This window comes from Tamandua tetradactyla, chromosome 20 (assembly GCF_023851605.1).
Source record: "Tamandua tetradactyla isolate mTamTet1 chromosome 20, mTamTet1.pri, whole genome shotgun sequence".
NCBI lineage: Eukaryota > Metazoa > Chordata > Mammalia > Pilosa > Myrmecophagidae > Tamandua > Tamandua tetradactyla.
In genome coordinates this window covers 26,827,839-26,846,620 of record NC_135346.1, presented here as the reverse complement: position 1 = coordinate 26,846,620, position 18,782 = coordinate 26,827,839, and the positions used below count along the sequence as shown (strand labels likewise).

General features: G+C 33.3%; 1 protein-coding gene across 6 annotated transcripts in view; it reads right to left on the bottom strand.

Moving 5' to 3' along the window:
* Nucleotides 1-233: 233 nt before the first annotated feature.
* RBM27 (RNA binding motif protein 27) overlaps nucleotides 234-18,782 on the bottom strand; it is an 82,421-nt gene continuing 63,872 nt past the window's right edge. For all 6 annotated transcript variants that reach the window (XM_077137317.1, XM_077137321.1, XM_077137318.1 and 3 more), the window contains 7 exons: nucleotides 13,570-13,689; nucleotides 12,458-12,532; nucleotides 12,153-12,317; nucleotides 10,900-11,004; nucleotides 10,580-10,771; nucleotides 3,579-3,689; nucleotides 234-1,677 (listed from right to left, as the gene is read on the bottom strand). In XM_077137317.1, coding sequence (XP_076993432.1) covers nucleotides 1,594-1,677; nucleotides 3,579-3,689; nucleotides 10,580-10,771; nucleotides 10,900-11,004; nucleotides 12,153-12,317; nucleotides 12,458-12,532; nucleotides 13,570-13,689 — 852 coding nt within the window. In that variant the 3' untranslated portion in view covers nucleotides 234-1,593. The remainder of the gene's footprint in view (nucleotides 1,678-3,578; nucleotides 3,690-10,579; nucleotides 10,772-10,899; nucleotides 11,005-12,152; nucleotides 12,318-12,457; nucleotides 12,533-13,569; nucleotides 13,690-18,782) is intronic.

Sequence of the window (18,782 nt, the reverse complement as noted above, 5' to 3'; positions counted from 1 at the left end):
TTATCAACATGTGGGATCTAACTTCTTGTGGCTAAGTAAATCTAAAGTCCTGATGGTTTTAAATTTCTTAGTGAATATCTTCTATTTTGAGAAAGTCTTTACCTAAGGAAACAAAATCCTTGATATAGTGATCACCAAGAACTTTCTGAAACCAACAGGAAGTTTTAAATTTTCACACCAGACATATACAAAAACACAGATGTGTATATCCTTGAAAAAAGTGACATCCTATGTACATTAATCATTTTATTTCCCCAGGGGTCAGTACAGTGTAGTGTTGCTCCTTTGCTTTTCCGACTAACATTTAGAACACAAGGACATAAATTTACATATATATTTTACTTAACAGATACTCTACTCTATACAGTGTACAGTAAAAATGCACACAGTGAAGGAAATTGTCTACGGAGGGATGCATATGTTCATGGATAGCAAGAGGCTACAAAATTATGAAAATATATGGTTGTCTGATTTGATTCCCATTTACTACTAGCATACCCATACCCTAACCCCATCCCACCCAAGCCACCTCATCATGGTTTAAATTTAGGAAAAGAATTTCAGACATTTTTTAACCCTTTTGTAAAACTATAACTAAAATGAAGCCTGAAAAGAGAAAAAAAAAGCCGGTGATTTCCTCCCTCCAGAATCCTTCCATTATTCTCACCAAAACATGGCTTTATTTATCAAGGTGCTGGTCTAAACCTACTATTAAGGACTGACTTTTGGTGGCTCAAATGAATCACTTATCTCAAAATTGGGTAAGTCATGTCTATTAGTTAAGGAAGGAGAATGAAAAAGAGGTATAAGAAGTGGGCAATTTAAGTGAAATTTTTACATTTTGAGAATGTCAAAAAAAAAAAAAGATGACCAACTGAACCAATACTCACTAAGTATCAAAACTAATGATTCAGTAGCAGAAGTCCAGGAATTAATTTGATGAGAGAATGGAAACACCACAGAGCTAGCTTCTATTGCCTTACAACATTTGAGAACATAACGAATTTGTTGTGACTTACACTGAAATAGCATTACTGCACATAAAAACCTTGAAAAAATTTTTTTAGTGAATACAAATTGGACTTCTCCACAGTAAAAAAAATTAAAATAAATTGTACTCTTCTTTCAAGGCAACTCTTGAAAGTAAAAGGGTACTTTAAAAATAACTCCTACTGTCTGACGACCCATCTGCAATAGCTGAGAGTTAAGAGATTCCAGGCGATTTTGACATTTAATGAAATTTTATCAGCAGATTATAATCCAAAATAAAATTTCTGAACACCCTGTCATTTACATCATAATCCAACACCAACAGGAACAAAAACAGGTGGTGTAGGAAATAAGGCGCTAGAGATTATCCATGTCATTCCTGTGGATCTTCACAACTGTGTAAAAGTCACTAGGCCTTTGGTGTTTTAATATCATGTACATTTATGAGATGTGTTTAAATAGCAAACTTGCTGTCCTTAAACCTACTGCGTTGAAAAGAAAAATAAAAAAAAATTTTTTTTGGCTCATTGACTTCTTTAAATAATGTTAAAAAGTTGTTTTTCTAAACAATATTCCTAAAAATTATACAGCTCTCATCAGATTTCATCTTCGCCATGAACGAGATTCATATTCATCTTCATCTTCGTCATCATCATCATGCAAAAACAAATCTGAAGTTTCGGTTTCCTGAAGAAAGAGACAGAAAATCTACTTAATGGTACAAGAACATTAAATAAAATACATTTTAGGCCAAAGGACAAACAGATTAATATAGAAGTGATACACTTAAGAATATGTTATGGGGGAAAAAAACTTTTAAAAAATCCATATAAATTATTTTCCCTTGCTAATTTGGCTAGTCTTGGTAGGTTTCCACTCCAATATTATCAGGAAAAGACAGTTAAAGAAAGGGGGAAACTCTGCAAGTAAAATCATTATCCTCTTCGGGATGAGACTCCCAGGGATGAGCCTGACACTGGCACTGTGGGACTGACAAAGCCACTGTGACCAAAAATGAGGAAAGAATTGTAACATATAAGGTTATCAGTGGTCAAGAGGCTACTCTTATGCAAGCTTCAGCTACATATTCCTATTTATTATGGTTTGCCAAACCCCAATTAAACCTCAATCAAACCATTTCTGCCGATCATAAAGAACACCGAGGGCTCTATCTGAGAGTCTACAAAGTCATCAAAGTCATGCACTGTGACTACCCTCCAGAAACCTACAACCTCTGGATGTGTTCCTAGGCCAGATAAGTTCTGAAACCCAGAGGGGAAATTCTCTCCAAGAACATCAACTAGTTCCATTGCCTGATCCCGTATTATCAACAGTCTATTCCAATATGAAAAAGTTAGAATTGGGCATAGCCCAAATACCCCTAAAGATTGGGAGAGCAATCAAAGGAAAAGGTGGAGCTTTAACAGAGAAGACAGGATTTACCAAATGAATACGACTGCTGAATCACTATATTGATATTTCTTTTAGTCTCCAGTGTCTTGAAGCAGCCAGAAGGGAAAATCCAAAATTGTGGAATTGCAACCCATACCAAACTCTGAAATCTGCTTGTTACAATGTTCTTTGAAATTTACTGTTTTGTATAATGTTATATTTCACAATTAAAAAATAAAAAAGAAAGGGGGATATATTGCATTTTGGCTGGGAAACAAAAAAAAGCTATGGAACATATTTCTGATAAAACTAATTTAAATGAATTATATTCCACTAGCATAAAAAATGAGGAAATTAAATGACCATTCTCAAACATCTAAACCTTTCCTTTTACGTCCATTTGGGGGGGGTGATTATACTAATTTAACTTTCCCATGACGTTAACATTCCAAATTTTAGATAAAAATCTAAAATCTTACACAAAGTAGAAGTGTCTACAGAAATTATCAAAATACCCAGACTTTCCTTTCTTTTTGTTAAGATAGGAAACGTACTGCTTTTGCTCTGTCAAACTGCCCAATACAGTCAGAAGACTCTTGATCAACTTAAACGCTAGACATATTTTAAAATCAAGGTTATTAAGAATCAGGAATAATTTGCAATGCAGGTTATAGATCCACTTTAATAAATTAATTATACAATACAGGAGTAAAAAGCAAAATTAATTTCATATTTTAAAAGGTTGTTTATTCAGTATATTTATTTTTTAGGTCCTTTTTTTCCCCTTATTTCCAATATCTGTACCCTCTAACTTTTGTACAGTGAAGAAAAATAAGAAACTCAAATCTATTACCTATGATACTTAAAGAGATAAAATGCTAAACCAGCTAAAATTTAATTTGTTCATGTAATCCATGACCTCATTTAACAGAATAAAAATTTCCAGACCCCAAATAAAGCCAAAATGTATATAAATGCAAAAGAACAGTCTCTCCTACACCAGAAGTGAATAACCCCAAGAGTTTTTACTTTTTCTGCACCTGTTCTAATTCTTTAATAAACTTCTGAGCTAACTGTACATATGGAGGAAGAATCCAAAAATTTTTTTATTTAAGCTATTTTCTTTAATGTCAAGAAAAATATATATAACTGGTAAACGATCTAATTCAACTCTTATTTTCAATTTGTAAATTTACCTCCTCCTTGACTTCCTCTTCCTCAGTCTCAGTGGATATAGATGGTACCTTGGGCTTGTGCCATGATATTTGTAGTCGACGGTCTTTGAATTTTGAACCTTGGTTTGTTGCCTAAAACATATTTTAGTAGACTGTAAGTTTACATTCACATTACTAATTATTCCTTCAAATTTTGTGCTATCTAAAAAGTATAATGATTTAGGAAAATAAAAATCTGTTAAAGTGGATTTACAAACAATCTCCATTTTCTCCAGTAATTCTAACCCTAGTTATATATGCAATAGAAATGTTTGCACGTGTATACTAAGGGACATGTATATAAATGTAACAGAAACAATGTTTGTAAAAGTCATAAAGTGGAAATAACCCAAATACACATCAATGAGAGATGGAAAAATAAACTGTGGTATATTTTTACAATTGAAAACTACACAGCAATAAAAATGGCAAAACTAAATGTTACTAAATAACACGAATGAATTTCACAAGCATAATGAGCAAAAGAAACTGGATATAAAAGAACAGAGTGGCTCCATTTACATAAAATTTTTTAAGAAGGCAGAAAAAATCTGTAATATTTAGCAATGCATTTTTAGATGATAAAACTATAAAGAAAGCAAGGAGGTAATTATCCTAAAGTGAGCATAATTGTTATGTCTCTGAAGAGAAAAGAGAGTGACTGAGAGGGGGATATGAGGAAGACTTCTGGACTACTGGCAATGTTCTATTTGTGGACCTGAGGGATGTGTATATGGGTATTTGCCTTCTGCTAAATCACTGAACTGTACATACTCACTTTGGTAAACTTTATAAGTATTACCTTTACAATTTTACGGGAATGAACACATAAGATATTTCTGAATAATATCTTATTATTAAAAAAGCAAGGCTTGGAATGCAGCCCTGTATTTACATGACCCCATTTTGGCAATTTTTTTTAAAGTATAAGAGACTTTTTACATATATTGGCAAAAATAAAACATTTTTTTTGTAAAAATATATAAAGAAAACAGGGAAAAAAAACAGTAAGTTTAGGATTGGTCTCTCAAAATGCCACTTAACTGTTACAATATCCAATTTTTCTATAGACACACACACAAGCTCTCTCTCTCTCATCCACACACACATATACACAAACCTATACATGCCTTGAAATCATGAAATTGAAAACAGCCTAATTGTCCATCAATACAGAACTGTTTAAGTCAAGTATAGAATATTCATATAATGAAATACCATGCAGCCTTAAAAAGAGAATTAAACAATAGCATAAGTACTAGTGTAGAACAACTTCTACCACATACTAAGTGAAAAGCTTATGCAAAGAACATCATGAGAGACACTGCCAGTTGTCTAACCTCAAGAAACTATTTTCTCTTTTCTTTCTAAAAGATCTTGACTTTCATCACTGGCTAATCACCATATTTGAACCTCAGCTAAAAAGGGAGAACCATGATTAGCTTAAACTTTTTCTTCACCAGGGATTAGTGTGAAACAGGTGACAATTCTGGTTAATACCCAAGAGTATGTCTTCTGGGTAGGAGGATGTTTGCATGTGTGGCATGGGAAAGGGACATTTTCTGGAAGAGACTTTCCTCACTCTTTTAAAGAGGCATAAATTGAGAAGGAAGTATTTCAAGATAAGTGAAGCATAATTTACAATTCTCAAGGAAAAACAAGTTACTGTGATGCTGAGGCTTGTTCAAGTGCCAAAAGATATTGTCAGATCAGCCCATCTGAAAGGAAGGAGAGCAGTATGGATTATATAACACTAATGAAGATATGGAACCCACTGGTTAACTTGGCATGCTGATATGTCACACTATTCTGAATGCGTTGTTTGCCTAGAGAATTTTGAAAATGGATGTTTGCTAATGGGGTGCCTCATGACCTCAAATCATTGGGATGTGGGGTATGCTGGGGGCCCGATACTGGTGCCCTGTTTGTTGGTGGCCTTCTTATTAAAAAAGGAACCACATGCACCACATCAGCCCTTGTCAAATGATGCTTCACCATAACCACGTATAATTCATCCTTTGTAAGTTTTTGAGTATCTTATAGCTTGCCTTTTTAACGTTACAATGTTTTCCTGGTTTGAAGTTTAGTTTACTGCTAGTACACTGACAAGAAATATACATTACGCTAATGCTGATGACAGAATGTTTGGTTGCCTTGTGTGTAAACTGAATGCACACTTAATTGCAAAAACTTTTATTTACAATATTGGAAATTCAGAAGTTAATATTTTTTTTGAAGCACAAAAGAAGTATTAAAATCTATCCTAACAAGAGTTTACAAGGTAGGAGCAAATCCTAATGGAATTAAGCCAGTTTCTTATCCTCAATGTTTCTTCTCTGTCCAGCACCTCTTGGTTAAATAAGCTATGCGCTCAGATATGAAAATTAAAACAGACTATGAAATAAATTATTTTAAAACAAAAAGTGGCATAAGAAAGGCACACTTCCTTTTCTGCCTTTGGACATTTTTATTAGAGGCTGTGTTGTGTGCTGTTGCTGCAGCCATACTGATGCCATGAGAAAAAGCTTAAGAACAAAAGCCAGCATACTAGCACAACAAAAGAAAAACACAGAGAGAACCTATGTGGCTGAGTTAACTGAATAATCGGTCCTAAAACATTCTCACCTCCAGAGTTCTTGAAAAGAGAGAAAATAAATGTCCAATTTTTCAACTCATATATCTGTTACTGACAGCCAACCGCACCCTGAGAGAAGCATATGTTACCCTCATAATCAGGAAGAAAAAAAAAATCCAAGTTCTACCATGTATCACTGCATATAATAGCTAAACCACATTAACACAATTTAAAAATCTTGGTAGTTCATGGTTTGCCAAACCCCAAACAAAACCATTCCTACCAAACCTAAAGAACACAGGGCCCTATCTGAGATTCTACAAAAGTTTCATGCATTATGATTACTTTCCAGAAACCTACAAGTTCTAGATGGGTTCCTAGGCTAGATAAGTCCTAAAACCCAGAGAGGCCAGCCTCTCCAGAACATCAACGAGTTCCATCCTCCTATCCCTTATTACTGACAGCTCTTTCCAGCATGAAAAAGTTAGAACAGTCCAAATACCCCTAAAGATTGGGAGAAGATCAAAGGAGAAGGAGGAGTTACAATGGAGACAAAAGGATTTAACAAATGAGTATGACTGCTGACTCATTATATCGATATTTCTTTTATTCTCCAGTGTCTTGGAGCAGCTAAACAGAAAAACCTAAAATTATGGAACTGTAACCCACACCAAACTCTGAAATCTGTTCTATAACAAACTTGTTGCAATGTATTTCAAAATTCATTACTTTTTTGTATATATTATATATTTCACAATTTAAAAACTGGTAGTTAATTGGGTACACATGTGGTTCAGTGGTAGAACACTTGCCTTCGAGACCCTGGTTTGATTCCCGGACAATGTACCCCACCCCCCAAAAAAAACTGGTAGTTAATTGATAGATTCTAAAAAAACAAAAAAGGCCAAAGTACAATATCCCAAATACTCCAAACATTTAGGGCAAATAACTTTCACTGTTGAAACTAGCCAAACCTCTCCTTACCCAGGGGCCAAGCAAAGGTCTATGCCTTAAATTTTTCAGCTCTGGACTAGACTTTAATGTTAAAATATTTAAAGGGAATTCTTCATGAAAGCCTTTAATATCCTCAGATCTCTATGAAATGAAACAGCTATAAATGAGGATTCTTTCAAAAAAAAGTTCTTTGTGGACTCACTGATTTTTTTATTGAAAATATGCAAAAATCTATGTATTATATAATATACAACCATATCATTTTATATATATTTTAAACAATACATAAACTCACATATAATATATAAATGCTATAATGTATAAAAATAATATAGAATGTAATATATACATAACCAGTGGTTGGCAAATTATGGCCTACAGGCCAAATGTGGCTCTGCACCCTATTTCTGCTGGCCTTTGAGCTAAGAATAGTTTTTCTGTTTTTGTTTTGTTTTGTTTTTTTGCATGGGCAGGCACCAGTAATTCAAGCTGGGTCTCCAGCATGGCAGGAGAGAACTCTGCCTGCTAAGGCACTGTAGCCCACCCCTAAGAGTGGTTTTAACCTTTTTAAAGAGTTATTAGAAAAGAAGAAAAAGAAGCAGAAGATGCAGCAAAAGCAAATGTGGCAGAGACTAGCAAAGTCTAAAATCACAAAGCCCAAAATATTTTCCATTTAGCCCTTTGAAGAAGGTTGCTGATCCCTGATAAATGCTATTATATTAATAATTATGTTTTAAGTTGTTACATATAATCTGCATTAGATAGTAAATGTATAAGTTCACATACACTTTAATTAAAAATTAACTTGAATTCTGCCAGAAAGAACTGAATTCACTTTCATTCCAAGCTTATGCACAATTTCCTATTCCACCTTTCTTTAACTTGATAGTCAATATTGAGAATTCTCTCCTATCACTAAATGTTCTTTAAAGACATATCCTTAATGGCAGCAAAGGTAGAGTTTTAAGTTGGTCCATTTTTCACTATTACAAAGATTATAACCTTTGTTCACATATAATCATAATAATCATAGGGATGATAAATTCTTAGTAACTGATTTACGGAAACAAACCTTTAAGGACCCCAAAATTAGATTCTCATATTTCAGAATAGCTTCACTCTAATCTAGTCATCATCTTTTCATACAGATATGGCTCATCCATGATCCCTGCACAATCATTAAGGAAAGTAAAAAGATCACTGAAAATACTAATTTTATCTTGGTCTTTGTGGGATAAAAAATACCTTGAAGAATTCCCCTTTAAATTTGCTAAATCTATTGACAATAATGTCAGGTATGTGTAGGCTTGTATTTTGTTCAAAGAAAGCATACTATATTTCCCAAATATCTATTACCAAAGTAAGTATGCCCTTAGCATTTACACTTACACTGACTTATACTGCCTGACTATATCCTAACAACAACAACAACAAAACCATCAAAATTTAAGGCACGTGGAACTGTAACACATATCAAACTTTAAAATCTGTCGTATAAATACTTGTTAAAATGTACTTGGAAAGTTACTGCTTTTTTGTATATATGTTATATTTCACAATAAAAAAAGTTGAAAAAAAAGGAAGGAAATGCTCTTTTCTGTCTTTTAATTTGTCTTCTTTTAGTCTAGGACTCTTAAGTGACTGGCTACACCCCAGGCAAATTCCTTTAATATTACTTGGGAAACAGGTAGCCAAAAAAAAAAAAAAAAGTTAAAAAAAACATCTAAGGTAGTGTTTTTTGTTCATCCTCATCTGTTTTGGCTTTTCTGCTCATTCTCCAAATCCTTGGATACTCCCATATCTACTAACTGAATGGCACATTTCAGATTTACTAAATGCATGTACGCAAAATCAGTTATTATTAGACACTCTTATATGGGTTTACTTTTAAGAAGGAAAGAGATCCATCTGAACATGATGATGCAGATGAACATCTACATATAGTCTCCAGTGATCCTTGGTATCCAGCATCAGCTTCCAACTTAGTAGGATTACTTACTTTCTGTAGGTACTGGAACTTTCTACACTGAGTCATATTTATAAAAATTATGCTTTATATAATCAATCCAATCCCACTTTACCAGAGCTCCCTTTGGGCCTAAACACCCAATTTATGTGGCAAAGAGGTTTTAATTTTTTATACTCAACAACACTAAGAGAAAAAAAAATCAACGTTCATGTAGCCTTTTCAGAACACCCTGTACTTGTGCAGTGCTCCTCCACATATTAACTTCTGTACTCTGAAAGTAACCCTGGAAGGATAGTAGAGCTGGTATTCTTTCACTTCACAAAAAATGAAAAATATGGGGCGGGCCGCGGTGGCTCAGCGGGCAAAGTGCTTGCCTGCTATGCCGGAGGACCTCGGTTCGATTCCCGGCCCCAGCCCATGTAACAAAAAAACGGAGAAACAAAATACAATAAAACAAGAAAATGTTTAAAAGATGTTTCCCTTTCTTCCTCCTTTCCTTCCTTCTATCCTTCCTTCCTTCTCTCTGTCTTTCCTTTAAAAAAAAAAAAAAAAAAAATGAAAAATATGGATCAGACCAGTGAAAGAACAGGGTCAGCAGTAACTAGGCTGCGTATCAGATGGCTCTCAAAGCTGGACACTCTTTATAACTGCCCATCACTCTCCATCTGTCAGGGTGAAACAGAATAATGACCATCATACTGGTAGGAACACTTGGGGTGTTCTTTATGATTTCTCTCACCATCTTCAACACTTAACAGGGCTGAATATGTTTTATCCCAAAGAAGTTGTGTGAGGAACAAGGAACCTCAATTTCATCTACCAAATAAGCATTTTTATCCTGGTTCTATCATTTATCAACTGTATAACCTTGGTTAAATTATTTATTTTTAAGCTTTGGCTTTTATATCTATATACATGGGATTTCACATGTACCTTATAGTAATTTAAGTTTAAATGAGATCATATGTGTGATAATGCCCTTGCACAGATGACACTCAACAAATGTCACTGAATGAATTAATGAATAGTTGGAAAAAGTATAAACTCTGTATATACATAAAATAATAAAGATATTTACTTGTAGCAAATCTTTATTTGCATATTTGTCTAAAAGCAAGTGGTCACCACTGCAAACATACTATAACTAAACATCTTATGTTATCCTAATAAATTCCTCTTTTGATTTTGCCTCCATCCCAGATCATTTTCACTTAATGCATTATAAATAATCTAGTAAGTCACATAATAACCCTAAAGCAAAAAGCAAATGTAGACCTGAAACAATTTGTTACTACAAATGTATTTATGTGGAGTATTAAGGAATTACAAAGCAAAAACTGTTTGACCTTCAAATACATTAATAAGAATTTGCTAATGCCCATGTTTTGACAACTATGTTTTCTCATCTATAAAACGTGACATTTATGTGAAATGCTGAATACATGTTTTCATTCAAAGTTAATGTTTGCTACTTTAAAAACTTACTGAGAAATGTTGAAGTAAATCATCTTTTTCTTCCTCAATGAATCCCCCAACTGTTAGTGCTTTGGGGCGGTGGTCCACCACCATGTGATTTAGTGAGCCCCTTCCTCTTCCTCCGCGGCCTCGACCTCTTCCTCGACCTTGAGAGGACATGGTCTTTCCTCGACCCACAGGTAAAATACCTAATCGTGCTGCCTGAATAACATCAATAAAGGGTAGAATGTAATATCCATTGTTAGACCAAATCTTGAAAAACAGAGGAAGACAGAACTACTGATTGAGATGTTAAATATGGTAGGCCAGCAACTCCTCTTAAATCTCACCTCAACTTGTAACTGACTGAGTTTTTTCCGTAACTCTGTGGTGTCTTCCCCTGAGGACAGTCTCTTGTGGAGGTCCAGTTCAGTATCTAATAGCTCTTTCTGCGCCTTTAGAAAAATTAAGAATGAAAATATTTCTTAGAAAACTTCCAAGTTCTATAAGAACATTATACATATAGATGAAAACACATCTCTTTTGGGAAAATATGAATGACATAATGAAATAAACATGGGTGTTTTAGGGAACATAATTTTACAGACATACTACTACAAACATGGAGAGTATCATGATTATCAGGAAGTAATCTTACTGCATGAGTTGGCCTAAAAATCAGACCATGGGAACAGATTTTAAGGTATAACTGTTACATAACTACTTTCAGATTTGAAACTTGTTACTGTTGCCCTTCTTTTTATTTAAGAGACAAATTCTTTAGGTGGTATGATGGTGAGTTATTTTTTCTTCTTTGTACTCTTTAAGTTTTAAAATGTGCACATGTTCTTTATACAACTGGGGGAAGTTTCAGTACATTTCATTAAAAAAAACATTTTAGCATCTTTTAAAGACACAATTTTAATGAAACACTTTATGTTCCTGTACTAATAAAGAACTACAATTTCAAATGTAAATTAACATGGTTCATAACATAATTTGCATTCTATCTGACAGATTTATTCCCACTTCTCACAGGGCTGCAAACTATTCTAAAATCTCACTGCAGAATTGTGGTATAATAGAACTACTGTGTAAAGCAAGTACCCTCCAAAACTAAGAAAGCATATGGAAATAAATAAAATTAAAGATTTAAATGGATCAAGAACCTCTGGTTATTCTTTTTTTTTTTTTGGCATGAGCAGGAACCAGGAATCGAACCCGGGTCTCTGGCATGGCAGGTGAGAACTCTGCCACTGAGCCACCACTGCCCACCCTATCATTATTTATTCTTTTTAATATTATGCTACATTATTACCAATATTAAACCCAGTATTTTTTTTTTTTATATTAAAAGGGGTGGTTTGATTACATTATTATAGTATTAGGAAAAAACCTGCTGAAACAGGAAACATCTTTCACCGGCATCACTCTAGCAGTTTCATCTTGAGCACAGAACACCAAGAAGTTCAATTAAAAATTTTATCTTTTTTCAAACAAGCTCTTATCACCTTTTCTCAAAAATACAAAACAGCATCTACAGAAATACTCACAAAGCAGATGCTCAATAACCCCATAGAGAAGGAAAAATGGAAAAAAATACCTCTGTCTTTGTCTTCATTTTAGATGGTGCAGTGACTGCAGAAGATGTTTTTAATTCATCTTTCAACTGTGAAATCTTTTCTCCAAGCTCTTTCAAAGTCTTCATAATATTTGCTCTCTCTTCTGGTTTCATATTTTTGTTTTTTTCCAGCTTGGATATTAGCATCTACAAAATAATGAGCAAAGGTTAAAATCATGCTAAGTAAATCTTAACATGAATAAAGCTTAAAAACTTTATATAGGTAACTTTAAAAAATCTATTCTATATATCAATTTTAGCATACAACCAACAAGCTTTTATCTTACCTTTTGGCATTCTATTTGTTTTTCTAATACTTCTTGCCTCTTTTTCCTCATATCTTGTTGTAGCTTCATTGCTTCCTGTATGAACAGGTAAAAAGGAAATTAGTAATGGATAACAAAATTTGCCAGTGATATACAACGGTGTTATAATCTGCTGAGAAAATTTCACTAAATGTCAAAATCATCTGGAATCCCCTAACTCTCAGCTATTACAGATGGGTTGTCAAACAGTAGAAGCTATTTTTAAAGTACCCTTTTACTTTCAAGAGTTGCCTTGAAACCTGCAATATATTTTCCCCAACACTTTCACTATAATAATTTACATTTATACCTAAATAAACTAATTTGTATTAATCATACACATATTTAATTCTATTTTTGAAAATATTAAATATGAATTAGCTACATCTATGAGGATTATTCATCTGAATGACCCAAATGTCTTTGTGAAGACAATAAATGTTTTCATTTGCTAATTTAGTAAGCTAAATGCATACTTCTTTTTTTTTTAAGTTAAGTTTAAACTTAAAAAAGGTAGCATATACCTCTAGCTATATGCTAGAGGTAACAACAAAGTCTGGATTTTTGCCAAGAAAACTTTGTCTCTGTACAGCTGAGTTAATTAAATATCTAAATATATAGAGTTACTACATATATTTATCTTATTTTAAAAACCCCATGAAAGCTTAAATCTAAGATGAAAATGAAACTTGGAACTGAACGACATGAATAATAACTACATAAATGTTATACTTTATGTAAAACATCACGTAACGTACAAAACCAGAAAGGAATTAGAAGCGAAAATAGATAAATAACATTGCTTCTCTTCCTTGGAGAAGAAACAAACATGACAGCTCACTGTCATTTACTTTTACACTGAAAAAATTACATTCCTTGTGTTTGGTGTGGACTCTGAAAGGCAGCTTGCGAAAGATTTTTTCTGTTGTTTCCCCTTTTTTTCAAGTGCACATTACTTAGGAAAGAAGCTATTTAAACAAAATAAACATAATGCATTTCCACAAAATATGAACTGATTCAAAGTTGTTAACACAATCAATTGAAAATTCAATGGGTCCTTTACTCTTTAAGACAAACAGAATTAAGAATATTACCTGTTTCTTTTTAAGAGCTTCTTGAACATCGTGAGATTTTGACCCTGAACAAAGTTTTGAAGGTGTCTTTAAGCTTGAGGAGCTGTAAATCATTTTTGCATGGCCTGGAGTTGGAAATATCTAGAAACACAAATATGATTAAATTAAATATTAGAAATGCTTAAAAACAATCTTTTTAGAAAGACTGCATTTATTTCTACATTTTTAGGAGTTAATATTTTTTTTACATTAAAACTTCATTTATAAAAACTATTTTTTATACATAAAATTGAAAGACAAAACAAAGATTTAATGATGTCCTTTAGCAACAATACTACTATGCAATCTCATGCTTCTCTTTTCTTTATACTTAATTTGTTAATTGGGGGGGAAAAAGACATCCAGGACCTGACTTGGTACTTACAGCTAGATTTTAGTGTTCTTTTGTTGACCATAAACAATTTCACAAAACATCTGCATCAAAAAAAGGCCACTCTATAACCATGATGGATCAATAGAAAAACATGACCACTTCACACTCTTTACTTGTGACTGAATACCCCAAACTATACATTTAACTAGACAGACATCCCTCTACCCTGGCTAATACTAGTGACTACTGCTTCTTCACCAATTAGCCTTATCCTAGTCTTTCCTCTTTCTAGGTTAGATTAAGATCCTTAAACCTGTTTCCATATTAAACATTCCCACAATTACCTAACACCAGCACAAGTCCTAAAATAAGTTTTTCTAACACTTCCTAAAATACCATGCCATTCTCACTGTGTACATGCTTCCTCACTGAGTAATAAATCCAACCTGGACAACTACAGGGGTGTACTTGGAGGGTCTTTGGCTGAAGGGTATCATCATAATTTATTTTCCCTAAGTAAAGTAACAAATTAAAATCCCTGTTTCCAACAAATGGAACATCGTCTAAGAATTACAGTACCTTACAATCATAATCTTTTTTTTTAATTTTTTAATTTTTATTAATAAAACCAATCAACATACAAGATAAACATTCTTTTTTATCACATAGTTGTATATTCATCATCATGATCATTTCTTAGAACATTTGCATCATTTCAGAAAAATGAAATAAAAAGACAACAGAAAAAAAAATTCATACATACCATACCCACAATTATAATCTTAATATCAGACTTAATTAAATACACATGGATTTACTACTGAATGTAAGACAAGTAGTTGGCTCACAGATGTGACATGGTAAGCAACCAGGAGGTGGTTTTTCTTTTGATATTTAGATTCCTTTCCTCTTCTGAACAGATGACAGTCCAGTTAATCATCCCCTCTTTAAGGCACAGCAGAGCTACAAGGTACACTATAATCTGGTTTAAATCTTCCCTAGCACACTCTGCTCTTTTCTTTCTTTCTTTCTAAAATTTACTATGAATATATAATATAAGAGACGCAAGAAAAAATATTAAGAAATTCACACAGCAGTAGCAATGAAAATCTAAACAGGAAATTAAGGGAAAAAAATTCCATTTATAATAGCAAGTAAAAGAATCAATATCTAGGAAAAAATTTAACCAAGCACTTTAAAGACTAGGACTTACATTATGGAAAACTACAAAACATTATCAAAAAAAAGAATCAAACAAGGCCTAAATAAATGGAAGGACATTCCATGATCACAGAACTGAATACTAAATGTTGTGAAGATGTCAATTCTACCTGAAGCAATTTACAGATTTAAGGTAATCCCAATCATAATTTCAACAGCCTTTTTTGCAGAAATAAAAGAGCCATTATCAAACCGATTTGGCTATGAGAAGCCAAAACCATCTTAAAAAAGAAGAATGAACCAAAAAACAAATACAATAAAATAAAAATGAAGAATGAAGTCAGAGAACTCATACTTCCCAATGTTGGGACTGCTACAGTGGTCAAAACAGCAGGGTACTGGGACAAGGACAGAGACACAAGACTAACGAATTTGAATCAAGAGCTCAGAAACAGACCCTCAAATCTTAGGCCAACTGATTTTTAACAAGGGTTCCAAGTCCCTTCAACAAGTAGTTGGAAAACTGGGTATGATATGTATATGCTAAAGAATGATGAGAAACCCCTAACTCACACCACATACAAAATCTAACTCAAAATGGATTAAACACCTAAAAAAGAACCAGGTCTATAACACTCCTAGAAGAAAACATAGGCAAGCTTCTTCACGATATTCTGTTTGGCAATGGGATTTTTAAACTTTACACCCAAAGCACAAGCAACAAAAGAAAAAATAGGTAAGTAGCACCTGATCAAAATGAAAAACTTTTCTGCCTCAAACGAATTAATCATGAAATTTTAAAACGGCAATCTACAGAATGGAAGAAAATATTTGAATGCCACATACTTGTTAAGAGTTTAATATACAGAATACATAAAGAAATCCTCCAACTTAACAATAAAAAGATACAACTAAAATATGGGCAAGAGACTTGAACAGACATTTCTCCAAAGATATATAAATGGTGAAAGAACACATGAAAAGATGTTTAACATCATTAGCCATTAGGGAAATGTAAATCAAAACCACAATGAGATACTTTATATCCACCAGAATGGCAAAAATTAAAAAAAACAAAAATTAACTTTCGGCAAGCAAATTCACCACCGTCCCCTCTCTACATGGGACATGACTTCCAGGGGTATAAACCTCTGTAGCTATGTGGGACAGAAATTCTAGAATGAGCTGGGACTCAACATCAAGAGATTCAGAAAATCTTCTCAACTGAAAGGGGGAAGAGAGAAATGAGACAAAATAAAATGTCAGTGACTGAAAGATTTCAAAGAGAGTCCAGGGGTTATCCTGGAGGTTATTCTTATGCATTTTATAGATATCTCTTTTTTAGTTTAAGGTGTATTAGAGAGGCTAGAGGGAAGTGTCTGAAACCGTAGAGCTGTGTTCCAGTAGCCATGTTTCTTAAAGATGAATGTATAATGATACAGCTTTCGCAATGCGATTGTGTGATTGTGAAAACCTTGTGTCTGATGCTCCTTTCATCTATGATACTGACAGATGAGTAAAAAATATAGATTAAAAATAAATAAATGATAGGGGGAATAAATGTTAAAATAAATTGAGTAGACTGAAATACTGGTGAACAATGAAAGGGAGTGGTAAGGGGTATAGAAAAAAAATTGGGGGAACAAAGGTTAAATTTTATTGTGTAGATAAAAATACTAGTGGTCAATGAGAGGGAGGGGTAAGGGGTATGGTATGTGTGAGCTTTTTCTTTTTATTTCTTTTTCTGGAATATTCTAAAAAATGATCATGGTGATAAATATATTACTATGTGATGATACTGTAAGCCATTGATTGTACACCATACACAGAATGTTTGTATGTTAAGAATGTTCACGTTTGTATGTTGTTTTGGTTTGGTAATACAAAATAAGTTTTAAAAAAATTAACAAGTGTTGGAGAGAATGTGGAGAAATAGGAACACTCACTTATTACTGGTGGGAATGTAAAATGGGGCAGCTGCTGTGGAAAACAGTTTGAAAGGTATGTATACAATTACCATGTGACCAGGTAATCACACTTCTAGGTTATATCCAAAACAGGGACTTTGAATAGATGTTCAAGGTGGCATTATTTACAATTGACAAAAGATGGAAGCAATCCAAGTGTCCATCAACAGATGAATGGATAAGCAAAATGTAGTGTATGCACACAACAGAATATTATACAGCTGGGAAAGGAACAAAGTTATATATGTGATAATATGGATGAGCCTTGAAGATATCATGTTGAGTGAAATAAGCCAGATGCAAAAAGACAAATATTGTATGATCTTACTGATATGAAATAATTAGAATAAGCAAATTCATAAAGTGAGAAATTAAAATACAGGTTACCAGGGACAGGGGATGGGGTAGGAGACTGGGGAGTTAACGCTTAATTGGTACACAATTTCTTTTGGGGTGACGGAAAAGTTCAGGTAATAGATGATGGTGATGGTAGCACATTTTAAATGTGATCAACACCATTTAATTATATATATGAATGTGGCCAAAGGGGGACATTTTTTTAAGTTGTACATGTTACTAAAATAAACATTATAAAACAAAAAAAAAACTACCAACCAGGGGGAAAAAGATAACATTGGGAAAACTGAACACTGGAACACAGAATTTGCATCCTTTAAAACAAAGTTAAATTTCTTGAACTTGATAGCTGTACTTAAAGTGGTTACAGAGTGTGTCCTTGTTTTCAGGAAACACACCTACAAGTACTAAATGTTAGAGAGCATGATGTATATAACCTACTCTCAAATGTTTAGATAACAGATGGACCAATAGACAAAAATGCTGCAAAATGCTAAAAGCTGTTAAATCTGGATATCTGGTAAAGGGGTACACTGGAGTTCTATGCATTGTTTTTATTATTTTTGCACCTTTCCTGTAAGTTTGAAGTTAAAAAAAAGAACTTGAAAACAAAAACCTTCTTATTTTCACAGGGAATACTGAAGATGTTAAGTCCCTTAAGGACAGGGATTAAATCTTAAACATTTTTGCATCTCCATAAATACCTAATACAAAATACAAGTCCTTTAATGACCACAGTTTTAGAACTTAACTAAACAAACAAAAATCATGCAAAATTCAATTTTCTACCATAATCACACAGATTCTTGAATACGGAGTGAGATCTTGTTGGTTTGTACAGGTTAATGTGATGCCCTGATACATCCCAGAGTAATTTGAGCAGGGAATAAAAATACATTTGCACCTCCTATACTCTGGAGCATCTAGAAGGAAAAATATGAGAAGGTTGTATGGTAGCCCATGACAAACTCTGGGATCTGTCCTGTAACCATGTGTTGAAGAGTGCTTTGAAAACTATTGCTTTTTTATTTCCTTGCTTTGTATATGTTATATTACACAATAAAAAAAGCTAAAAGAAAAAAGAGAAGGAAGAGTATAGCAGAGAAGATAGGATTCAATAAATGAGTATGACTACTGAATCATTTTATATTGATATTTCTTTTGGTCTCCAGTGTCTTGGAGCAGCTAGAAGAAAATATGAAAAATCGTGCAACTGTATTTGGTCTCCAATGTCTTGGAGCAGGTAGAAAATATGAAAAATCATGCAACTGTAACCCCTACTAAACTTTAAAATCTGCTCTTTAATCTGTTAAAATGTACTTGAAAATTTATTGCTTTGTTGTATATATGTTTTATTCACAATAAAAGAAAGTTTA